The following is a 25,633-nucleotide window of genomic DNA, read 5'->3' as shown; positions in this document are numbered from 1 at the left end:
GATAAATTTGTGTAAGGATACGGAAGTGGAAAGGATGACTTTATCGTGGGCCCTTGAAGCAGCAACCAGCAGTAAATTTGCTGTGGCATCCAACCTGCTAGTCATGGAGGAGCTGTTTCTGAGGTCTATGCCGGGCCTCTGGCCTGGCTTGGGCATATCTAGTGTATGACAAAAAGGCAACTGTCCCCTGCCACTCAAACATCTTTTCAAGAAGCTTTGAACTACCTGTACATGTATTATTGAGTTCAATATTAAAGTATTTGTCTTCTTATAGGAGATAATGAAAGTGTCCTGTTGCTGTTGCTGATTCCTCGTCTGAGTTATAAAACTGAATTGCTTCAATCACAGCTTAGACAAAAGGTGAATTGAGAAAGTGTGAGGTAATCCCTAGAACAAAATCCTACTCCCACACAGTGCTGTCAATGTGCACTAGCAACAAGCAACATTCAGTGTACACAGCTGCTTTTGTAGTTCCAGAACTTATGCTGGCTACACTTTGTTGGTTTCCCGAGAACCCTTCACTGTCTTCATGTACTTTGTTGCACACACCTTCCAATTTAATTTTTTTGATAATTTGCATTAATTTAAAGCCTCCTGTACAATACTCTATGTTCTTACACTCAGCTTGCACACATGTACAGGTGTGACCATAGGCGCCCTTACACAATACCTGCAACCTACCTACCGTGCAGGAGTTCATGAGTTCAACTCCATCCATCATAACTGAGGAGAATTAGTGCTGCCTTTTTTTATTACATCCACAAATGGTTAGACTTTCAAGTCTTCTCGGACAAGATCTATAAACCATAGGCTTTGTGATTTGCCAAGCCTTGTTCACAATTCTGTGGGACATTGAACACACCATTATCCACACCCTATTCAGAAGATATCAAGGCATGGAGTCCCTGTGTTGTGGGATGGTCTTGTTGAGGGCCACAAGTTGATTAACCTTTGGCTACTAAGTCCTACCCTCTAGAAACAGAGAATTAGCTTACTTAACTTCATGGAACTCTGTTAATATTCTTTTTTTTTTTCAAGTACGAGATAGCAGAATGCCTGGAAGAGCCAGCTAGGATTCATGGTGAAGATGGTGAAAGACTAAGTTTTGCCACTGGTCTCATTTATCAGCTCTCTACTCTGCAGGCAGTTGTGCAGAACATTGAAAGGTACAGCTAGGTTTTTTCCTTTATTGCAAATGTGAGTAGTCTGGGATTCCAGTCTTCTCAGAAAAAAAAAGGATAATTAATTTTGTCGGCCCCATCTCACAACACTTATGTGATATATTCTGTGTTAGGCAAAAGAATCCACACGCTGTTTGCCAAGAGTAGCAGACATAGTCCATGGTATTTAGTTTAGTTTACCACAATCCCAGACAAGAAGGGTTGAATTTTTTCCCACTTTTTGTACTTGAAAAAAAAAAAAAGATCATTAATACCCCTTCCCCACACCACCCTGAAACTGTGGAATCTCTTTAAGTATTATTACTGTTTGACATGGAAATACATGTACATGTAATATCTGAAGACTTTTTTATACTTTGTAGGGCTCTTGATGCATGTGATGCTAGTCTATTCAATAAATTAGTGGGCATCTACCCTGAGTTAGCTGTTCATGAGAGAGCTGTGGATACACTAATAGAATTGTTCAAGAAAGACCAGGTACAATGTCATTCCGACAGAGTTGAAGGGCCTGTTATAGCTCACACTCTTTTTCTTTTGTTTTTCCAAGTTTCAAAGTTTATTATTTTGCAGTTTTCAACAATAAATTGTTTTACCTCCAGGTCTTTAAAGTGCTACTATGAGCTCTCTCAAGATTTTAAAGTTAGTAATGGCAGACCATTAAAATAGGGAAATTCCAGTTAAACTAAACAGGTGTCTTTTTTAGATCAAGGCTTAGAACTTAGGTCATTTAGTGTTAAGTTAACATAGATTTGAAATCCAAGGAAGAATAAGAATTGATTTTTTTATCATAGTGGCACTTTAAGTTTCCTCAAGTAGATAAAATTAATGGTTTTCTTCTTTTGTTTTGCCTGATGATGATGATGATGATGTTCTTGGCAGTAAACATCCTTTATATACAAGGACTGGCTAAAAATTTAATGATTCTAACTAAAATGAGATCTCGTTAAGCACATGCTGAACTCTGATTAATTAACTGGCCCAAAATGTTTAAAACTGTTTGGTGTGAAGGGCTTGACAAAAGTGATTGAGTATAATATGGAGTTTTGGTACATCCTAAAGTGATTATTACTTGTTTTTGATAATATAAAGATACAATCATGATGGTGATGAATGTTATGGCATTCAGTGGGATGGTGCCGTTACCCATGGAACTTGCACCAACGTAGCAAAGTTGTCAAAAACTTTTAAGTCAGTGAGAAATCACCTCAATTATTAAACCAACAGTAAGTACCCAAATCCAAACATCAGCCCTTTGCCAACTGCATGTAGGGGCTGATGCCTTCCTGCAGCAATGGAATTGCAATTTATACATGGAACCACATTCAGGGACCTTCCATTTGTGTTGGCAGGTCAACTTATAATTTTTATCTTGATTTTTTTTATTTTTATAACAGCTTGATGATTCAGTGTCTGTGGAACCTTTAGACAAAGCTATTCACTACTACACTGTAAGTTGCATGTAAACAGGTAAATTACCCAGGACTGTAAATGACTTATAATATTATTGTGTATCAAAATATCAGAAAGACAATAAAGTTAATCTCCCCTCTAGTCTTGTACTTTATCTATCACTTACAGGGATTGTAAAACAGGGACTTCAGCCCCAAATTCCATGCATCAATAAAATGAATCAATCAATTGAACAGATGAGTTGATTTTTAGAAATTTTGTTATGTGAATATTTCAATGAAAATGCTGAAAATACCGTTTCCACTTTCCTCCTTTTGAAAAAAATCGGTGGGTGTTCCCTGAAAGGGCTTTACTCTCCAGATGAAAACAGTTGTTCTGCTATCCATGTGGAAGCATCCATACAGACCAGGAAAAAGCCCCCTTCATGATGTTTTAATCTGGTCCTGAAAATCTTCATCAAGGAATGTGGTCAGGCAAGTCAGTATCGGTAATGATCATATTCATCAGTAAGCTTTTATTAATCACCTTTTCTAAAACCCCTCCAACCTGTAAGGGTGACCAGCATCTAATTTCTCCTAACAATGTTACTGCTTAATTAAACATACAGGTTATGAGAGCAAAGGAAATGATCACTTAAATTGAAATTTAACTTCTCATTACTAGTGCCAAAATGAAGCCATGGAGAATGGTTGAGGGAATATGCATTTTGAAACTGTGGCTTAAGGGGTGAATAATTACATAAAGCATCTTGTTGTTTTCAGACCATGGTGCGGTTTCACTTGGCTGGTAAACCTGTGTCGTGTTCTGAGTTTTTGGCTGATGAACTAAAGATATTTAATGCTGGTATGGAAGGCTCTGCTGTGGAAATTGAAAGGCTCAAGAAATTCACTGAGGTGAGTGTGTCGCTGGAGTGTAATTAATTTTGGCAAATAAGGTTGTGTGGGTCAGAAGCTGCCACATAATTGGAAGGTTTCGCTATGTAACGCAGCTTGGAAGGGTCTTCGTATGTTACATTAATTGTCACAGTATTCGTGAACGTAACCCGATTAGACGGAAACCTTCGTATCACCCTTTCATATTATATGTTATTTACTCAATTTATGCCTTGTTTCTTCATTTTTCACTAAATATGATCCACCTTATAATTTAAGGAACTCTGAAAACAAACTAGCTGTTCTATTGCCCCGCACCAATTTCCTGAAAAGTAGCTTTAGCTATAATGGTGCGGCTATCTGGAACAGCTTGTCCCCTGAATTGCGGCAAGCAAAATCACTTCAATTTTTTCAAAATGGTTGTCGCGATTTCTTCGTCTGAAACGACTAAACGCACACGGCATCTATGCAAAGCAGAATTTTTTTATTTTCTCTATTTCCTCTTTTAATTTCTGATCATGTTTATATAGATTAAAGTAGATTGTAATTATTATTATTATTATTTTATCTAATAGATTTACCGTGTTTAAATAAAAATAAAGTTCGAGTTCAAGTTTTGACCTCCACTGTAATTCAGCGCTTTCGCTGCAATAGTGGTTCAGTAAACTAAACATATATATTATTAAACCTTGCTTTAACATCTCAGGCCTCTTCTAAGTGGTCACAATATGGTTAGTAATAACACTAATATAACATCGACTAAAAAATAGGCTCAATAATGCACACATATTGATTGGTTCTCACCTATGATCTATTAGAGGATAGACGCATAGCTGACGTCATGATCAAGCAATGCTCCATTCAAGTTTGACAGTGTCGTGATTCCCTGAACCAATCGCAACTCTTTGTTAATCACAGAAACCAATCAGTTTGCTTTATTTTGTATAGACAACAGATAATGTCAAAGTGCTGTTTTCGTGTCTGTCAAGTAGGGAAAGTAACCTACTTCGAATACTTCAGTCGGAGAGATTTCGAAATAAGAACGCTTCTTTCTGTATATATCCAGAAACCCATAAGGGTTGAAACGTGTAACGCGCGTTCACAGCTTCCGAATATTCAGTGCGAACTGATTGGTTGAATGTTTCAGTGCCAAGTACCATATTTGGAAACCCCTCGCTCTTGTTGTTCCAAATATGGTACTCAGCAAATTGAATATTCAAAAGCTTGTTTCCCAGCACACAAGGGGCCGTTACACGTTTCAACCCTTATGGGTTTCTGATAATCTTAATTCTCTATTATATAAAACAGAGCCCTTGTTGTCGTACATCGTCTGTTCAGTAATAGATCACAGATGATGTCAAAATGTGGTAAGAACATCAGAACATTACTCGGCCATCGCGTCGTGTTCCACTTCTTGTTCTTACCACATTTTGAGGAGGTAGTGCGGCCCAGTCGTTACGGGGATCCCGAGTTCAAGACGCATTCTGACCACTCGTTGAGTCCCAACCTCGTTCCCAGGGTCTCTCTTCTCTGCCTCCATTGTCGTTGAGAGAAGACCCTGGTTCACGCTGGTCACGTGGCACTCGTCGACAAACATTTTTCCACTAGGGTAGTGTTTTCGTTATATTTTGATCCCGCAACCGCACCTGGGCGAAAAAATATTCGTTTAACAAGGCATTTCTGAAATAAAAAGGTCAAAAGAGCTGATGTTATATTCCCACAGGAGATGAATTCCCACAAAAGCGGTCAAACTAAAAGCAAGAGCTTTTGTGATCGACAAGACGACTTCAATGTCGAGCGACGATTGACGTTCGCTTTAAAAAAATTAATTTTGTTAGTAGCCAAAGTTGCTTCTTCAGAACAAACACTAACATAAAAGAATACACCAAACACAACGTTTGCTTGATAAAAATGTCTCTTTTATTTTACTGCGACTAAAAATATACACGCTATTAAAGCGCGGTGCAGTGGTAAAAAAAATCTTAACGACATCGACAATCTATTACACGAAGTTGTTGAAATATAAATATCATAAGTCAAACTGTCAACTCGCTGTACAAGATTGCGACCTTAGCAATCACGTTGTTTAACTTTCGAAAGACAAACGAAAATCAACGAACAAAATGAAATACCTGCACATGCTAATACAGTTTGATTTGATGGATTTGAGGTCGATATGTGACTCGAGAACTTAAATAACAACACACCGGCTGATCGCTGAACATGTTTGTTTTCCATGGATAACCGTTTCGCTTGCTTTCTTGCACGACAAAATCTTCTTTCCTTTAAAATTGTCGCAAACTATTAGCATTCTTCGTTGATCCGGACCTTCACACGGATGAAAACTTGAATAACGTGAGGATATTTTCTGTGGCGTCTGATCGATTTGACCACAACTTTTTTTCTTTCACACCGGGTTCCATATGTGTAGTACATAAAATACTGCTGTCAAACGTTTTGTCAATGGTTATCTCGCCACAAAATCAATTGCGTGCTGATTCCCTTCTTTGCAATGTCAACAAAGCCTACATTGCCACCCGTCCCCTAACACACATTTCGCCAACCTCCCAGATTCTGGGAGACACGTGACCAGCGTGAACCAGGGTCTTCTCTCAACGACAATGGAGGCAGAGAAGAGAGACCCTGGGAACGAGGTTGGTTGAGTCCATGGTTCAACTTCTCAGCTGCACTTGTAAATAGCCAACTGGTTTGCCTCCAGCCAGTTGGGATTCTTAACAGTTGTTGTTGAATGTTCTGTTCTGTTGTGATCGTGTTTCATTGGCCCTGAGAAGCTCCTCCGGGGAGTGGTCAATAAAGTATGTATTTGTATGTATGTATTTGACGTCATTGTAATCTATTTCTGAACAGAAGCAGGGCAACATGGAAGCTATTTGTTAATAACAATGGTGAATGTAGCTTAGAAAGTTACAATAAGACCCATTATCAAAGAGTAACTTTTGAATAAGCTACATTCAAATTGCTCCAAACCAGACAACCACCAACCTACGTCTGAGGGTCTGAACAATATGTTTTTTTTTTGCGTTGTTAATCTTTTAGAACTGTGATGAAGGAAGTGCTTTTGGAGAACTTGTGCAAGATATGGAACTTAGAAACGTGGAAATACAACAATTATGCAGGAAGGTGAATAGCAAACACGTATATCAACGTATAAATTGTTTGACTAGTGTCAGAGAATCAGCCGTATGGTCAAGCAAGAAACCATGGCAGTCTCCAGAGCCCGTGATTCTAAAGTGGCAGCAAACGTTTCAAAGTCTCCATGCAAATACTGACCCCTGCCTTTTTAGGAGTGTACGCTATAAAGAATGATTATTAATATATAGTTGGTTAAGAAATCGTCTATCTATCTGAATTACTGTCATTTCAGATTAAACTTCGGATGCCCGAGGATCAAGGCAGTACTTTATCGTTCTCCCAAGAGGTTTGTTACAAAACTGGAAAATTTCGTGATGTTGAAGTCAATTTCTGCATCTTTTTTTTTTTTCAAGAGTTTCAGCTTTGGTTAAGGGCCAAATGAAAAATCACGATTTTTTAATATAATGTAAATTTGGAAACTCTCAGTCATTTCCTATGAAGTGGAAGTGGTTCTACGTAAGCGCATAGAATATTCCATCCATGTTGTCGTGTAAGAATTAGATTCTCTTTTCATGTCGACATCTGTTAAGTGAAACTTTCTCAGGCTGAAAATTTCAGAACGGCCCAGCTGAATCTGTGTTTGCCTTGACCAGATGGCATATAGACAAGAAACTGAATTCTGTCGGCTTTTTGTAGTGTCTGCAATTTTCTGAGAACTATTTTATTATGATCCTGGGACTTGCCTGGGCAATTTTAAAAAATTGTCGTATATATCTCTTATAGACACCAGAAAAATTCGGGTTGGAACGCATGACCTTTGCGATGCCGCTGGAATGCAACTGAGCTATATAAAGCCACTCTAATAGGCCATTTCCGAGTTCATGTCTGCCTCCTCTTCAAAGCGAGTCTAAGTGCGAAGTTTTTCTTATGATAATTAGTTTGCTTTCATATGTAAAGTAGAAGTAATTACCATCACAAAAACTTCGCACTTAGACTCGCTTTGAAGAGGAGGCAGACGTGAACTCGGAAATGGCCTATTTGTTGGGCTCGTGTTCCTGTGAAAAAATGACTCGATGAATGAAATAAATGTATATATTTGAAGTGCAGGCCGGATCACTTCTCTCTTTCGTCCATAACCCGCACTCTGAATATACGCATTTATTTCAACCGTGTTATTCTTGTTAGATTCAAGAATCATTGATTGCATGTGCTAAACAACAAAACCTTCAGCTGAAGTTCTGTCAGAAGTTGGCCATGGTTGTCGCTCACAAGGGATCGCGGTTAGTTGGTAAGATATGCGTTGGTGGTCCTGTGCTGGTTCCAGGTTTCGCTTTTTGTGCTAAGCAAGATCATTAGCTATCAGCAGCGCTGGGAAGTCAATGCTAGCCCAGCCCCCCCCCCCCCGGGGGGGGGGACTCCCATATGGAACAGACGGGGATGCTCGTCGGAAATTGTGAATTTAACCCCTAAAGGAGACCATCTGGGCGTGGCTCAAGCCTTTTGTGACCCCTAAGGGGGCCAATCTGGGCGTTGACCCCTAAACAAAAAAACGTTAAAAAGAAAATTTGACTTCTGCTTCTCTTCGCGTAATTCTGTGTTCGCGGAACCCTAAATTAGACCTTGGTGGCTTAAAATATTGGGCGCTTTGCCCGGAACACCCTAAGCGAGACCAAAATCCAAAACTTACACCCCTAAGCGAGACGCCGAGCATCCCCGTCTGTTTCATATGGGAGTCCCTCCCCCCGGGGCCCAGCTCGTACGGATCAAATTTGGTCGGGTGAGTCAAATCAAGGATCGCTGTGAGAGGATTTGGGTGGTTTCATGATTTGAAGGTTACAAACAGGGAAATAGGTCATTGATGAGTGACGGGTCCCAGGGAGTTTGAGCATCGATAAAAGCGATTACAATGATTCTGTCGCTGGTGAGGTAATGTGCCATGTATTGTTGTCGTTTCAGAGTGATTCGGTCATTATCATATTTTTGAGCGAAGGTGGACGGAAACCGGAAGTGAACATTTCGCTGGCTAGGACAGTAGTGTCTCCAAAAATTTTAAACAAATCGTCTCTAATAGAGAAAAGATACTTAGCAATATAAATTAGCAGTGTTAAGACAAGTTAAAAAGGAAAACAGCTCACTTCCGGTTGCTGTTCGTCGTTCGTTAACGATGTCTTCGTGTGCTGTTTGGAAGCCGTTAACGTCGTCTTCGTTTTTTTTTTTGCGTATTTCTTGCAGACAATGAGCACTTGCTGAGTGGACAGCTGGACGATTTGGCAAGCAGTGTCTCAGCGGCAGTGTTTGAAACAGATGAAATTCCGTGCAGAGACATCGTCAGGTTAGTCAACCGAAACTAGTGTATGAAATGATTGTATATATACTTCACTCCTTCGTTTGAAACTAGTGTCTTGTGAGCGAAACGGCTCGCCAAGTAACCTCCCCTACCATCCTTTTTGTCTGAGTAAGGACTTAAATAAGCGACTTGCAATTGGTTTCCCATGAGTTCCAAAAATACAATGGATAAATAGAGAATCCCACCGATATAACAGGCATGTACTAAAACCAGGAACACCGGAACACTCCGGAAAACCCTTGAGGGTTTTGGGTTACTTCCAGGGTGTTCCGGAGTGTTCCGGTGTTCCTGGTTTTAGTACATGCCGATATAACAGAGGCCTTTGGTTGGAATCCTGGCAGCAACTCTGATTTTTCCGGTGTCGTTGTGTCCGTTGCTAAACAACTATTTTATCATCCTTCCCACGCCGGCACGTTACACCATCTGCCATCTATAGTTGTATAAAGGCGTGTTCTGTTTATTCCAAAAACAGAATAAGTCCTAAATGGACAGTAAACATCACTTGTTTTCCCATTCTGAGCCTGCGGTCTAATTCAACAGCACTTTAGTCTTCTCAAGTTGCTTCTCAAGTTGCTTCTTTGACTTGTGTGTGTTCGTGTTTGTGTGCGTGCGTATGTTACCTGACCTAACTAATCATTAATACATCTCCAAAGTATGGCTTCCCTAACTTTCTAGCCCCCTATAATTATTTTGGGCAGCCTGTACTCTTATTTATTTTGTATATTTATCTTTTCCCTTTTTTAATTCACTTGTAACTGTTGGGTACAAATAAAGTTGTTGTTGTTGTTGTTGTTGTCTGAAAAAAATCCGATACTCCTTATCTGCAGCGAGCAAAGGCCTTGAAACCTAAACTTTTCATTTCCGCCGTGATTGAGGATGAAAATTTTTCTTTCTTTTTTTGACAAACATACCGTAAAGATTACAATACAGACAATTACTAACTATCAGGTACTAAAGACTACACTCAAGCTACACTGAACTAGGGTAAAAAAAATTATTAAGGCATCTTGGCTGCACGATCTCTTATTGGTTACAATATTTTACATGTAACTTATTTTTATAAATTAAGTAAGTATTACCAAAGTAGCTTTTCAGGATGAAATCTAGAATAGAACTTAACTTTAAATTCTTCTAAAGTATGTCTTCTTTTGTGCTAATTTTTTGCGTGTACAGATAATATATAGCAAAGAGAAGGGTACCAAAAAGCTAAGGGAAACCTGCTTGAAATGTTACCAACACAGGATGACTGTCTTGACATCACCGAGATCATAAGTGCATTAAAATAATCAGCTCAGCACCTTTAAGCAATTTGTCGACTTAATTCCATCATGATCAGTCTGTGTGTAACTCTCACAGTAGACCTTATAAAAGGTAAAGGTAAAGGTCCTTATTTTACGAGCGTTTCACGTGACAGTGAACTTGAGGTACTGATAAACTTGTGGCCCCCGGTGCGCACCTTATAATCCCCCTTCCTTAGGGTTCTCAATAAAAGGCAACACCCGACGATTGATCGCCCCCCCCCCCCCCCTCCTACTTTAGGATGTAAAGCCGCTTACTTTACATTCTACTTGCTTTTCTCTTGTCATATCTTGTACAATATAATCCCAAAAACAACAACTAAACCTGCTGCTGCTTCGATACGTGACAACCGACATGTTTTCAATGACGTAAACAACCGGGTATGCGGCAGTCACTGGAGCGCAGCCCTTCACGGTGAAATAATGAATTAAGCGAATGTGTCCTCTCCCCGCCTCGATTAGAATTTCTACATCGGTTAGAAGCTTATGTGACATTTGGGATTATTAAAGATTGCTGTTGTTATATGCATCCGTAGCTTTCGTTGTTTTTTTTTTACAGTCAAACTTTTCATGAAGTCATCTCGTTTCTGTACTCTTTTGTGACCAAAATGCAAGAAGGTGATTATGATGCGGAAACTAAGGAGGAGGCAAAGGTACTTACTTTTAAATCTCTTCCTTGTTTGTGTGGATAACATTGCTTTTGTTTTGTAGTTATCATTGGTGCGATTATTCAAGTTGTTTTGTGGGAAACCGCGTAATGGAAAAAGAATTAGCCTGAGATATCGGCTTCTCCATTGGGTTGTTCAGAGAGTCTTGCTTTCGGTTAGGCTACCTTTTTTATGGTAAGCTCCTTCTGAAACAAACGGACAAGACTGTTAATTCCAATGAACCACGTAACTGGGCATTAGCCCCCTTGCCCCCCCCCCCTCCCTCCCCTCCTCACCCTCCCAAAAAAGAAGATTTGGCCTACCCAGAGTTCACTACAAACTTAACGTTAGCAAAACAGTCTATTTGAATTACTTTGTGGCGCGATCAAAATAAGGGATTGGGGAGAGCAAGGACAACTGCCGTCATAACAACTGCTAGCGCCTGAGTGTAAGCTCAGCTTGTATGCGATGAAGCAGAGAAGGGAAAACCATTGAGCTGCTAAATCTTCAGTATTTGTTTTTCCTTCAGGTGGATCCTCCTTATCTGCAGCGTGCAAAGGCCTTTAAATCCGAACTGTTCGATTCCGCTGGTGTGGAAGAAAAACTTCTGCAGAAAGAGAACGAGTTCATGGACCTCAAGAAAAATATGAAATTGAAGGTAAGTGTGAGTAGTGACAATGAATTGGAATGAGCGTGAACCGGAGCAGGGGCCCGTTTCTCGAAAGTCCCGAAACTTTTACGGGCCATTTTCTGGTGTCACAATTCCCTTTGTAGCTCAAGATTGGAGAGGATTTAAGTCGTCAAACTTCACAGACATGTTTCAGAAGGCCAGAAGGGCTGAAGACCACCGGCCAATCGTCTTCTTAATTTCAACCACCCTTGCGAAAAACCCGTACTTACCGATCCTGCATGCTATCAATTACTTTTTGGTATTTTGAGCACCAGAGTTTTTTGAGCCACGAAAGGCAATCGGATCTGAGCTGTTTTCCATTCTACCTACCCTAGGTACAACTACATTTATATTGCGAAGTATCTTTTCACTATTACGGACAATTAGTTTAAAAACTGAATCTGGGAGAGACTACTGTCCAGGCATACAACATGTCCCCTTCCGGTTTCCGTTCGTATCACGTTACGATCGCGAATGGGAATTAGATATTTCTACGCCCAACTTTAACAATAAAAGAGTATGGGCGAACTCTACGGAATATACATGAAGGAGGCGCAGAAATGCGTTAAAAAACATAAGGCGGGCGTTTTGCAAAAAAACGTTATATAAAGGGGAACAACAATGAAATGTCTCTCTTGCTCCTCTAAAATCCTCTTGAAAAGCTCTAGGGTTGTAGTTTCCTTAGACCGTGAAGAGACTTTTCTTTCGTACGCGAATTAGATTGCTCAGAGGGCATTTTTTATTTACCTTTTTCGTATATGATTCACTTTTTCTGCAGAATGAAGAATTAAGCCAGGCTAACATAAGAATCGGATTGTTGGAGAAACGCCTAGAGAATATAAACAAAGAGGTAAGATTTAACAGGTTGTCTTCTGGGTGGGTATATACCAAACTTGTTTCGGGTCAAAATCGAGTTTTTGGGGTCTTTGTTAAGAAACATGGCAAGGTTAGGGTTAGGAAGATCGCGTGAAAGTCTCGCTGATTACTATGGCCGTAGAACCCATCGATTAGGACAAAATGTGGTTGTATCGTTCGAGGTGACTAAGGTAAATTAATTACCACAAGAGACGTTTGTGAGTGGCGTTTCGAGTGTTAACCACTCCGTCAGAGCGAGTGAACGAGTTAAGGAATCGTTTCTGACTTTAGTTCGCGTGATATTGCAATAGTTGTATTACCACAGGTCACCCAGACTCACTGTGTGTGCCACATTGGTAAATATAGAGAATATATGAGGCGAAGTTTAGGTCTGGAAATTTGCTAGAAAATGGAAATAAAAATTGATGAAGCTTACCATGTGGTGAGCTGTTGTTGTCTTTAATACGTACGCGAAGTTTTCGGGAAAATGGTCCCCGTTCACCTTCCATCATAGTATAGTGACAAGGTAGGAGACTGAAGCCAGCGTCGGGACTCCGATCGACCCAAAACAAGCACGATTTTGTTCGTGAAAATCGAATCCAGCCGCTAAATAAACACGCCAGGCTCGTGGAACATGAATTTCTCTAAACCATGAATCCACTGAAGCATCTCCAGGTAGCAACGCGAAGCCACCAGGCTCCGTAGAACTTGTAAGTTAACCTGCTAAAATGGCGGCCCGAAACCGTTGTCCTCGCAAAGTGTCCAATTCAAAATGGCACTGAACTCGGGACGCCTGGTGATGAGTATAATAAGTTTCCCTGGAGGGAGGGGAGTCCCAGATTGCTCAGTGAGATTTGGGACTCCCCTTCCTCCAGGAAAACTTATTATACTCGTCACCAGGCGTCCCGAGTTCAGTGCCATTTTGAATCGGACACTTTGCGAGGACAACGGTTTCTGGCCGCCATTTTAGCAGGTTAACTTACAAGTGGTGGCTTCGCGTTGCTACCTGGAGATGCTTCAGTGGATTCATGGTTTAGAGAAATTCATGTTCCACGAGCCTGGCGTGTTTATTTAGCGGCTGGATTCGATTTTCGTGAAAAAAATCCTGCTTATTTTGGGTCGATCGGAGTCCCGACGCTGGCTTCCGTCTCCTACCTTGTCACTATACTATGAAGGAAGATAAAGGGGAACCATTTTCCCGGAAACTTCGTGTACGTATTAAAGACAACAACAGCTCACCACATGGCAAGTTTCATCGATTTTTATTTCCATTTTCTAGCAAATTTCCAGACCTAACATTGCCTCATATGTTCTCTATATTTACCAATGTGGCACACACAGTGAGCCTGGGTTACCTGTGGTATTACTTGACCGAGTTGCGTCGTTACTAAGTGACTGTGAACGAGAACAGATTTGAATCCCTTCGGAGCCACTTGAATTTTTTAGATGTCTGTATGAGACAATTGCTTAACTTGCTTGTCTAGATAAGTGTGAGGATCATTTCTCTCTTTCTTTCACTAACACTTTTGTTGAGAAATTTCTAAACGAATTTGGTTGCAAACGTTCTTTCATCCGCGTTAAAGTTATTTTGTCGTAGTAGTGGAGGTTCCCTCTCACAGTAGAAAGTGGTGACAAAATCATTCATCTCATGAGCTTACTCTGTCATAACAGGCGGATGCTCGAGTTGAAGCAGCAAATCGTAAAATGGAACAAGCTACCACAGATATCCAGAGGAAAGAAAGGTTAGTTTAGCATAAAGGCGGAAGTTACGATCACTGGAAATACAACCACTACCCTTCTATAGCGGCAACTGTGTTTCCCCCTCCCCCCCTCCCCCCCTCCCCTCCTGTTACCCTGACTCTTGGATACCAGCTGAGGCCCGTTTCTCGAACGTTCCGGTAACTTTGGGGGTCCATAAAGGCATTTACGAAACTGCCATCCGCTTATTTTAACAAACTGGTCTTTTAACGTGGTCTCAAGATAACAAAACGCAAAGTGATTGTGGAGTTTGGTGACTCACATCCTCTCCGTTATTAAGATACAGATAAAATTGTACCGGTGGCTCAGTTGGTTGAGCACCGGGCTGTCATGCGGGAGGTCATGAGTTCGACTCCGGCCGGACCAACACTCAGGGTCTTTAAATAACTGAGGAGACAGTGCTGCCTTTGTAATTACATCCGCAAATTGTTAGACTTTCAAGTCTTCTCGGATAAGGACTAGAAACCCTAGGCCCCCTCTCACAAATATCTTCCATGTTCATTAGTTCCCTGTGGGACGTTAAAAAACCCACACACTTTTCGAGAAGAGTAGGGGATGAAGTTTCCGGTGTTGTGGCTGACCTCTGTAAGTATATGGGGGTGAGTATAGCAGGTCCACATCAGCTGAATAGCTGCCAAAACCTGCTCAAACAAATAAATAACAAACAAACACCCGAAAAAAGGACCGAAACGTGTCGGGACTTTCGAGAAACGGGCCCCAGACTTGTAAGCTACTGAATGGGTGACCTTTTAGATTTCATTTGTAATGTCATGCAGAGATGAGTCTCGGGTTAGATTGTTTGACGTTTGTTTGACGTTTATGTTTGTTTTCTAGGGAATTTGAAGAAACTATGGATGCCTTGCAAGTGGACATCGACAACCTTGAACGCGAGAAGGTGGAAATGAAGAAGCGATTGGATACTTATTCCAAGAAATCTCTTCTGGCTGATCTTGCTCGAATCGGACACCCATCATCCTCCTCGAGTATTGCTGCTGTTGTTACTGGTATATATTTTTCATCTGTTAAGTATCAGCGAGGTGATGCTGCTATAGGTTTCTTAATGGCAAACTACCCTTTATCGACGACCGCGATTTGACTATTTATATTTGAAAAGTTTTGGGCACTTTGGTAGACTGAGGAACAAGTGTTTTCAGTTGAGATACTATCAGCGCCTGAAAATGTGGCATTTTGCATTAAGGCAACGACGTTTGCATTGTTTAATCAGTAGGTATTTCCTCCACACGCTGGGTGAACTGAGAAAGGTCCAGTTAAAAAGCTTTCCCCTCCTATTTCCGCGCATTTCCATAATGTCAAACCTTCCTGTTTGTTTTAGGAATCTATTTGTATAGGTAATCGCATGGGGCCGAATAAAATTAAAGAATTTGAATATATATTTTTTATTTTCCGAGGAAAGTTGCGATTATTTGTTTCTTGTATATATATATATTTTTATTAAGAATTAATAAACATTTTTTTTTATTAAGAAAGTAAAAAACGCACGCTGTTGCGCAATTTTCAGTTTTCAGTTAGCAGCAGGGAGCTGTAAAACGCATGTATCAGCTTAGTGAAATTTAATTTTGTACAACAACGCCAAAGCAATGAAACCAGCCCTGCTAAAAAATATTTGCTACATGAAGATAATGAAAGTAATTTTGCCTGGGGTAATTTCCAAAATTAATGAAAAATGCCCATGTCTCACCCAGTCAGCATTTAGTAAGTTTAGCCCTCGAGGTTATAAAAATAAATAAGTACATCGAAGTTGCAGGCTCCTCTGGTCATGGACTCCTATCACAGCCTTGATTTCATTCCCTTACGTTTCTCATTATTTCCTTTTTCGTAGGCGCAGCCGCTGGAAAGGCTGGTGGTGGCTCTCCTCTCAGGGGTAGTGCAGGGGCAGGACAGCAGCCCGTCCAAGTGGTTATTAAGGATTCACCCATAATCCTTTCACAGGTAATCAAGCGCCTCACATTCCCCTACGTCCTCTTTCGGCGAGCTGCGTAGAAGTAACGTATATTATCACTTATCAGTTGCAAACGGTTTGGAGTCATTCGCTTGACTTTCGATGATGGCTTAGCTGATTCATGCAAGCTTATTTGCACGAGCTTCCAGTGCCAGTCCTACCCCTTAATAATGCCAAAAGAAAACTCTCGAGTTTATTATTGGTTATGGTTATCATGCTACTCGGGTCAAACGGAGAAAACCGTCGGCGGGCCAGGTTATCGTGGACTGATAGAAGGGAGTAGGGGACTTAAGCAATGACAACGGCGACGGCAACGAGAACGTCAAAAATGTTCATATTTAGGGCCTGTTTACATGGAGGTGGGGGACCCCGGGTAGGTTAGGTACCCCGCCACGGTCGGGTAACCAATCTCTCCATACAGGCTCTCTTTTTTTCTTGATTGTGTTCACATGAGAAGTGGGGTACCTCACCGAGGCGGGTTACCCGGTCAGCCGGGCCGGGTAACCCGCTTAGGTGGGATGAGTTTTCTCCATGCGAATGCTTAATTACGGTGGGTACCCCGCCTGACTGGGGTGATGTTCATTCAGGCATTTGTCTTTAGTTTGAACATTTGGAAACCTTACCCCAGCGCCCCGGGGCTTTTCCTATTGCATGTGAAGGCTCGCCTTTTTTCACTACGGGAAGGCGGGGTACCTCACCTACCTGGTGTTCCCCACCTCCATGTGAACAGGCCCTTAGTGAGCAAAACAATAGCTTTGTACGCCCAGCACGTGCATTTTTCACTTTTGTCCATTTCTTTGCCGTCGTCAGCAAAACAACAACTTGAAATAGCCAAATTTGAGGTTTCATGAAGAACTTCAGCCTTTGAAGATAAATTTTTATTTTCTCCTCTAAAATAAGCGCCGTTCCGACCAGTCTCATTCTTGAGGAACTACCACATCCCTGCCACATTAACAAAGTTGAAATAGTGACGAAGTGATTACAGTAACGTGAATTTATATTTTGAGATGACGTTCTCGTTTCCGTCGCCGTCGTCGTTGCTTAAGTTCCCTGCTTAGTTACCTGGCCTGTGAATGAAAGTGAGACTAGAGTTGACCTTGTTTTGATAGAAACCTCACTGCTCTTCTTTAAATTCCAACTAATTAGCATGGTAATATCGTTCGCATAAGAAAAGGAAGGAGGTCTCTATCACAACAAGGTAAACACTAGCCTCACTTTCATGTAAAGGCCAGGTTACTAAGCTCTTAACAGTGAAACGTTCTTTTGTCGTGCACCGTTTGACCTTAATTTCTGCGGAGGGGCGAAGAAAGAAAGCAATGCGCGTGCGAGAGAGTAATTTGGCAAAGTGATAAGTTGTTTGCAAGCAAAGCGAACAATGATCTGTCATCTGAAAATGTTCTGAATTTTCTTGGTAGGTGGAATCCCTGAAGATTGCTCTGAAACACCTCAGGAATGAAAATATACGACTTAAAAGCCAACAACTAAAGGTACGACGTCTCACGGCTGCTCGGTCGATCAAACAGCACCGCGCACCGGTGGACGGACCAACAGTCAGGGTCTTAAAACAACTGAATAAAAAATAACGGATTGTGGTGACCGAAAGCGCACGACGACGTATTTCATGCCGTCTTTTTAGTAGCGTGACATGTGTTCAAAGAGGAAGAGGGAATTTAAACGCAAAAGGACACACCATTCGCGTTCTCACGCGTCCGAATTCCTTCCATCGGTCAGCAAAACTGAACTGATTTTTAACGACCGGTGGAAAAGTGAAAAGAAATTACAGCTTTCTTAACTTTTTACAAAATTATAAATTTTAGAGTTAAAATTCACGTGTCGCAATATTTGTCCACCCAATTCGTTTTTGGTCTCAAACTTCAAAAGAATCATGGCCTTGTTTTGTTCCTTTTTAGACACAGCTTGAAGATTTACCAAAGATATACATTCCGCCTAAAATTCAGCCACGCGTGGAACCTGAAGAGAAAACTGAGCAAGGATCTAATGAGGAGAAAATGGAGAAGAAAGAAATGCCCGCTCTCAATGCTGTGACAAGAGAAACCAATAGGCTTATGGAGGTGAAGCAATGTGCATGAATATGTTTAAGACTCCAGTCACGGGTAACCCGATGGTGCGTTACTCATTACTCGTCTTCTTCATGTTCTTCTTGTACTAGAACCTCCAAAAGATGAGCGCCTTTCCCAAAGTGGTTGATATATCCAACAGGACATCAGGTAAAATAATTATCTTGACGGTTAACGAGAAAGCTTTTCATCATCGTTTTATTTGCATTTCTTTAGTTCTCGTTTTGCTTTGATCTTGAACAGGCTCGGTTCCTTTGCTCAGTAAATTGACACCTGCCAATCACTTGATTGAACGAACGGCTATTCTGCGCGATCTCAAGAAACAGAAGGAGGAAGTGAGTAAAACAATTGCGTCGATCAAGGAAATCAAGGATTTGTGTAGGGTGCACCCTGCGGATTGAGCGCGCGTTTCTTTCCACAAGCCGCGCATGCTGCAGATACTGTGGCGGGTGTCTGAAGTGTCATCCGAGACAAAACTACTGGGAAACATTAAATTTCTATCAACATAGAGCGGTTTTCAATTGAGATCCGAAAATAATAAGATAATTACTTTGGTTTATTACTTCACTCAGTGATTTGTTCAAAATTCTCGCTCCACTTTTTCAACCAATGAGAAGTGAAACCAAAACCAATCGTGGCCCTCGCGTGCACATTTCCCCGCGCTTTGTGTCGGCTACTTGTAATTACTTCGAGGGTTGCTTGGTTTACTGGATTGTCTCCGTCCTTTTTGATTTGTCAAAGTAATTACTTTGGTTTTGATTTTACGATACTCGATTGAAACTCGCTCTATCAACAGTAATTACTTTGCTCTTAAGTGTGTTACCCGCCGCTGGAAACATAGTTAGTCGACTAACTATGCTGGAAACGAGTGCCAATAGACCATATTCATGTTCTCAGTATTGGACTGGAACTAGCTTGCAATGGAGGCTAATGCGGGGAGATTTCCCCGCATTACCCTCAATTGCAAGCTAGTTCCAGTCCAATACTAAGAATAAGAATACAAATACGTTCCTTTGCTCGTCCCTTAACTAAATCTCAAAAACGGGTCGATTTTGAAACATCGATCCGTTTATTCGAAATTAGTTCTCGTAAAACATGTTTTCGTGGTTAAAAAAACCAACAACACAATTTCGTAGTTTCCTGTCTTCAGCGAACTTCATTTTGAGGAGATAAAGGGGTGTTACAACACTTGAAATGGTCACTTTTCGGGACTTTCGGGAAACGGGATTTAGGGCCCGTTTCCCGGAAGTTCACAAAGTTGAACTTTTGGCGCGTTTTCAAATTAAATTGTGTTATTTGCCGGAAGATGGAGAAATGAGATTCTGTTTGTAAATTCATGTTATGGTTTCCTTTTCAGTTGCAAGGCAAAATTCAGAAGTTGATAGCATCAGAGTATCCTGGAGGAACGACGCCGAGCGCCTTCTCGTCCTTTCTCTCCCCAACATTTTCGAAGGTAATGATACGGAATCAAGTGTCAGTGCCACAGCTTTTAATATCAATTATGAGATTTGCTTAAAACGAATTTTACAAAATCACCATGTTGTTTTGAAGTGATTTTGATTCCAATTCCTTGGAGTGTGAAAAGTCTTGAGTTTTTGTCATACCGCCACAAAATGCAGTTAGGGTTACGTTGACTAAATTTGAAGGTCTAATTTTTCGAAGGGCCGTCTCTTTTAATGTTGGTCAATATTTTGCTGAATGGACAAATCCCTAAACTCAGGATGTCGTCTTTCTGTTTGTCACAGCGATCCCTACACACTTCTGGTTCCTTTTCCCCTTTCTTACTTAAACCGTCTCAATGTTCTGTTTTTTTGAGGTTCGGCTTAGTCCATCGCTCCGTTAGCTGTTACTCCATATCTTTGTTTTTCATATCCATGCAGGTTCTCCAAGAGAAGGCACAGGCACCCCAGCTTGGACGAGTAACTATTCCTGTGCCTCCACACACCAAACCGAACAAGTACTGCGTCACTTTGAAGCCGCAAGAGTTCAGAACGCTTCATACTGTGTTTGTTAACTAGAGATTTTTATCGATGTATATTTTGTGAGGGTTCTATCCTACAAATTAGGCACGCAGTGTGAACGCCACAAAATGTAAACCCTGTTTAATGAAATTGTAAAATATGTTTGACTGTTTATTGTAAACGGAGTATAGGAGTCAGCACTTCGCCTCACTTTGAGCTAAAAAGGGCTGAAGTGAATTGCCAGTGTAAAAATATTGTTGAAAAAAGGGCAACAAAGAAAATAATAATAAATCATCCATTAGCGCAAATATACAATTCCTCTAACCTTGTTTGGATTCGCGTGACGTAAATACCTGTTTAAATCCACACAAGCTTTGAAAACACGAGGCAAGGCCTTATTCCGAGTAGGCCAAGTTTTCCTTTGCTTATATGAGCCATTGACAATTGTTACTTGCTGGTGCGTCGAAAGACAAGTTTCCTTTTCCAGTTTTCCTTGGACAAGGTTTGTTTGTGGGTGTGTACGATATCAGACCTTCCTTGCCATTTATTCATTATGCATTGTCGGGCATTTTCTCAAACTCCAACTCTTCCGTTTTTGTCGGAGCCTTGCCGTTTTCGGCGATTGTTTCCCGCCTCCCGTTTCACTCGCCTTTTTCCTTCTTTTTGCACCTTTTGTCTGACTCGCTGCTTTCCGAGTCTTTTTAGACTATCACGATGCTCTGTCGTTTTCGTCCTTGTTTTACCCTCAGGCCATCCTAGCATGAACAGAGTGTAGAAAGCCAAATTGTGCACAATTCAAAAAACCGACCCACGGGATTGCCTCGACTTCGTGTGAGATGATTTTGTTTGTTCGCAATACAGAAGAAAGGTTCTCTCACAGGTCTATATTTTGTTTTTGTTTTTTTTTTAGGGGAGTATGCCCCTGCAACCCTTCAAAGGCTTAAGCATTTCGTTCCCTTGGTTGCAGATTGGCTGCACCCAAAACCCCCATGACTGCCTGAAGCGCAATGAACGAGTCAGAGCGTTACTCATCTTGTTAGTTTTTCCTAAATGGACTGGGAACGAGTTAAGCCTTTGCCTACTAGAGATTTGGCCGAAAAACACGTTTTGAAGCTATAGTTGAGGGGTTTTTTGGTCACTGTCGTGCTGTTTAAGAGCTAAACCTCCCTACAAACCCGTTTCCAGGTTGTAGACTCCGCGGCCTTTTCAGCCAGGTGCAAAATAAGCGCTTGCAAATTTCGGCATGCGCACAAAGCAAAATTTCGACATAGTTTTGGGGTTTAAAAGTAGCACAACACTTTCGACTTTCACTTTTCGCTTTCTCTCCTTCCCTCTCTTTTCGCTTTCCTTGCCTCATTTTTTTTTTCAACTTGCTGGGCATTTGGTAGGCTTTATTTTGGTAGGAAGAGTTTCTGAGAAACCTTTCATCATCTTAGAATTAGGTGCTCAGAAAGGTAGGTGGGTAATGGAGCAAGCTTTTCATGGAGATTTCAGGTCAGTGTTACATGGTTTTTTTGGCCGTTTCTCCAGTTTCCTTGACTGAATTGTGCTCATTCAGGTATAGTTTGAGAGATCTCTTCTCCCTGCACAAGTTAGGGGACAAAGCTGTTCCTGACCGTTAAAAGTGATGACGTTACAAGATAGGACCGTGGATAAAGGTGGACGTAATTTCCCAGATAGTAATCAAAAGGTTTGAGAAAAAAAAAAAAAAAACAATTGCAAAAACTCTGTTTGGGGTCCCCCGTGCTACTTTCGATCCAAAGAGGGAGAGATTAATCGTTCCCTGAGCCATACGTGATCAATTAACCCCTTGACTACGGGAGCTTCTCTATTAGTGTAATAAAAACTAAGGATAGTCTATAGTTTTGAATTTTTTCCTTCTTTTGTTTATGTGGTAAGCAGTATTAGTACAGAACGCATGCGCATTTGTAAAATACGCATTAACCTTTTGGCTACTAGAGATTTTGCCGAAAAACACGTTTTGAAGCTATAGTTGAGGGGTTTTTTGGTCACTGTCGTGCTGTTTAAGAGCTAAACCTCCCTACAAACCAGTTTCCAGGTTGTAGACTCCGCGGCCTTTTCAGCCAGGTGCAAAATAAGCGCTTGCAAATTTTGGCATGCGCACAAAGCAAAATTTCGACAGAGTTTTGGGGTTTAAAAGTAGCACAACACTTTCGACTTTCACTTTTCGCTTTCTCTCCTTCCCTCTCTTTTCGCTTTCCTTGCCTCATTTTTTTTTTCAACTTGCTGGGCATTTGGTAGGCTTTATTTTGGTAGGAAGAGTTTCTGAGAAACCTTTCATCATCTTAGAATTAGGTGCTCAGAAAGGTAGGTGGGTAATGGAGCAAGCTTTTCATGGAGATTTCAGGTCAGTGTTACATGGTTTTTTTGGCCGTTTCTCCAGTTTCCTTGACTGAATTGTGCTCATTCAGGTATAGTTTGAGAGATCTCTTCTCCCTGCACAAGTTAGTGGACAAAGCTGTTCCTGACCGTTAAAAGTGATGACGTTACAAGATAGGACCGTGGATAAAGCTGGACGTATTTTGCCAGATAGTAATCAAAGGCTTTGAGAAAAAAAAAAAAATTGCAAAAACTCTGTTTGGGGTCCCCCGTGCTACTTTCGATCCAAAGAGGGAGAGATTAATCGGTCCCTGAGCCATACGTGATTAACCCCTTGACTACGGCAGCTTCTCTATTAGTGTAATAAAAACTAAGGATAGTCTATAGTTCTGAGATTTTTTCCTTGTTCTTGTTCATGTGGTAAGTAGAGTTAGTACAGAACGCATGCGCATTCGTAAAATACGCATAAACCCTTTGGCTACTAGAGATTTGGCCGAAAAACACGTTTTGAAGCTATAGTTGAGGGGTTTTTTGGTCACTGTCGTGCTGTTTAAGAGCTAAACCTCCCTACAAACCCGTTTCCAGGTTGTAGACTCCGCGGCCTTTTCAGCCAGGTGCAAAATAAGCGCTTGCAAATTTCGGCATGCGCACAAAGCAAAATTTCGACATAGTTTTGGGGTTTAAAAGTAGCACAACACTTTCGACCTTCACTTTTCGCTTTCTCTCCTTCCCTCTCTTTTCGCTTTCCTTGCCTCATTTTTTTTTTCAACTTGCTGGGCATTTGGTAGGCTTTATTTTGGTAGGAAGAGTTTCTGAGAAACCTTTCATCATCTTAGAATTAGGTGCTCAGAAAGGTAGGTGGGTAATGAAGCAAGCTTTTCATGGAGATTTCAGGTCAGTGTTACATGGTTTTTTTGGCCGTTTCTCCAGTTTCCTTGACTGAATTGTGCTCATTCAGGTATAGTTTGAGAGATCTCTTCTCCCTGCACAAGTTAGGGGACAAAGCTGTTCCTGACCGTTAAAAGTGATGACGTTACAAGATAGGACCGTGGATAAAGGTGGACGTAATTTCCCAGATAGTAATCAAAAGGTTTGAGAAAAAAAAAAAAAAAACAATTGCAAAAACTCTGTTTGGGGTCCCCCGTGCTACTTTCGATCCAAAGAGGGAGAGATTAATCGTTCCCTGAGCCATACGTGATCAATTAACCCCTTGACTACGGGAGCTTCTCTATTAGTGTAATAAAAACTAAGGATAGTCTATAGTTTTGAATTTTTTTCCTTCTTTTGTTTATGTGGTAAGCAGTATTAGTACAGAACGCATGCGCATTTGTAAAATACGCATTAACCTTTTGGCTACTAGAGATTTTGCCGAAAAACACGTTTTGAAGCTATAGTTGAGGGGTTTTTTGGTCACTGTCGTGCTGTTTAAGAGCTAAACCTCCCTACAAACCAGTTTCCAGGTTGTAGACTCCGCGGCCTTTTCAGCCAGGTGCAAAATAAGCGCTTGCAAATTTTGGCATGCGCACAAAGCAAAATTTCGACAGAGTTTTGGGGTTTAAAAGTAGCACAACACTTTCGACTTTCACTTTTCGCTTTCTCTCCTTCCCTCTCTTTTCGCTTTCCTTGCCTCATTTTTTTTTTCAACTTGCTGGGCATTTGGTAGGCTTTATTTTGGTAGGAAGAGTTTCTGAGAAACCTTTCATCATCTTAGAATTAGGTGCTCAGAAAGGTAGGTGGGTAATGGAGCAAGCTTTTCATGGAGATTTCAGGTCAGTGTTACATGGTTTTTTTGGCCGTTTCTCCAGTTTCCTTGACTGAATTGTGCTCATTCAGGTATAGTTTGAGAGATCTCTTCTCCCTGCACAAGTTAGTGGACAAAGCTGTTGCTGACCGTTAAACGTGATGACGTCACAAGATAGGACCGTGGATAAAGCTGGACGTATTTTTCCAGATAGTAATCAAAGGCTTTGAGAAAAAAAAAAAAATTGCAAAAACTCTGTTTGGGGTCCCCCGTGCTACTTTCGATCCAAAGAGGGAGAGATTAATCGGTCCCTGAGCCATACGTGATTAACCCCTTGACTACGGCAGCTTCTCTATTAGTGTAATAAAAACTAAGGATAGTCTATAGTTCTGAGATTTTTTTCCTTGTTCTTGTTCATGTGGTAAGTAGAGTTAGTACAGAACGCATGCGCATTCGTAAAATACGCATAAACCCTTTGGCTACTAGAGATTTGGCCGAAAAACACGTTTTGAAGCTATAGTTGAGGGGTTTTTTGGTCACTGTCGTGCTGTTTAAGAGCTAAACCTCCCTACAAACCCGTTTCCAGGTTGTAGACTCCGCGGCCTTTTCAGCCAGGTGCAAAATAAGCGCTTGCAAATTTCGGCATGCGCACAAAGCAAAATTTCGACATAGTTTTGGGGTTTAAAAGTAGCACAACACTTTCGACCTTCACTTTTCGCTTTCTCTCCTTCCCTCTCTTTTCGCTTTCCTTGCCTCATTTTTTTTTTTCAACTTGCTGGGCATTTGGTAGGCTTTATTTTGGTAGGAAGAGTTTCTGAGAAACCTTTCATCATCTTAGAATTAGGTGCTCAGTAAGGTAGGTGGGTAATGGAACAAGCTTTTCATGGAGATTTCAGGTCAGTGTTACATGGTTTTTTTGGCCGTTTCTCCAGTTTCCTTGACTGAATTGTGCTCATTCAGGTATAGTTTGAGAGATCTCTTCTCCCTGCACAAGTTAGTGGACAAAGCTGTTCCTGACCTTTAAAAGTGATGACGTTACAAGATAGGACCGTGGATAAAGCTGGACGTATTTTGCCAGATAGTAATCAAAGGCTTTGAGAAAAAAAAAAAAATTGCAAAAACTCTGTTTGGGGTCCCCCGTGCTACTTTCGATCCAAAGAGGGAGAGATTAATCGGTCCCTGAGCCATACGTGATTAACCCCTTGACTACGGCAGCTTCTCTATTAGTGTAATAAAAACTAAGGATAGTCTATAGTTCTGAAATTTTTTCCTTGTTCTTGTTCATGTGGTAAGTAGAGTTAGTACAGAACGCATGCGCATTCGTAAAATACGCATAAACCCTTTGGCTACTAGAGATTTGGCCGAAAAACACGTTTTGAAGCTATAGTTGAGTGGTTTTTTGGTCACTGTCGTGCTGTTTAA

The 25,633-nt window shown here is 41.1% G+C and overlaps 1 protein-coding gene across 2 annotated transcripts in view; it reads left to right on the top strand.

Annotated features, from left to right (window-relative positions):
* The window catches only part of LOC138043907 (dynactin subunit 1-like), a 37,484-nt gene extending 17,046 nt beyond the window's left edge, over positions 1-20,438 (top strand). For both annotated transcript variants that reach the window (XM_068890423.1, XM_068890424.1), the window contains 21 exons: positions 275-360; positions 1,039-1,166; positions 1,544-1,658; positions 2,576-2,629; positions 3,353-3,484; positions 6,521-6,604; positions 6,849-6,902; positions 7,742-7,844; positions 8,789-8,888; positions 10,761-10,854; positions 11,378-11,506; positions 12,297-12,368; positions 14,045-14,115; positions 14,966-15,135; positions 15,972-16,081; positions 17,507-17,578; positions 18,002-18,163; positions 18,262-18,319; positions 18,413-18,504; positions 19,527-19,622; positions 20,050-20,438. In XM_068890423.1, coding sequence (XP_068746524.1) covers positions 275-360; positions 1,039-1,166; positions 1,544-1,658; positions 2,576-2,629; positions 3,353-3,484; positions 6,521-6,604; positions 6,849-6,902; positions 7,742-7,844; positions 8,789-8,888; positions 10,761-10,854; positions 11,378-11,506; positions 12,297-12,368; positions 14,045-14,115; positions 14,966-15,135; positions 15,972-16,081; positions 17,507-17,578; positions 18,002-18,163; positions 18,262-18,319; positions 18,413-18,504; positions 19,527-19,622; positions 20,050-20,187 — 2,120 coding nt within the window. In that variant the 3' untranslated portion in view covers positions 20,188-20,438. The remainder of the gene's footprint in view (positions 1-274; positions 361-1,038; positions 1,167-1,543; positions 1,659-2,575; positions 2,630-3,352; positions 3,485-6,520; positions 6,605-6,848; positions 6,903-7,741; positions 7,845-8,788; positions 8,889-10,760; positions 10,855-11,377; positions 11,507-12,296; positions 12,369-14,044; positions 14,116-14,965; positions 15,136-15,971; positions 16,082-17,506; positions 17,579-18,001; positions 18,164-18,261; positions 18,320-18,412; positions 18,505-19,526; positions 19,623-20,049) is intronic.
* The last annotated feature ends 5,195 nt before the right edge of the window (positions 20,439-25,633 follow it).

Source organism: Montipora capricornis, chromosome 3 (genome assembly GCF_036669925.1).
Source record: "Montipora capricornis isolate CH-2021 chromosome 3, ASM3666992v2, whole genome shotgun sequence".
In the NCBI taxonomy this organism is placed as follows: Eukaryota; Metazoa; Cnidaria; class Anthozoa; order Scleractinia; family Acroporidae; genus Montipora; species Montipora capricornis.
The sequence above is the reverse complement of the archived record's forward strand: the minus strand, read 5'-3'. Positions and strand labels throughout refer to the sequence as shown.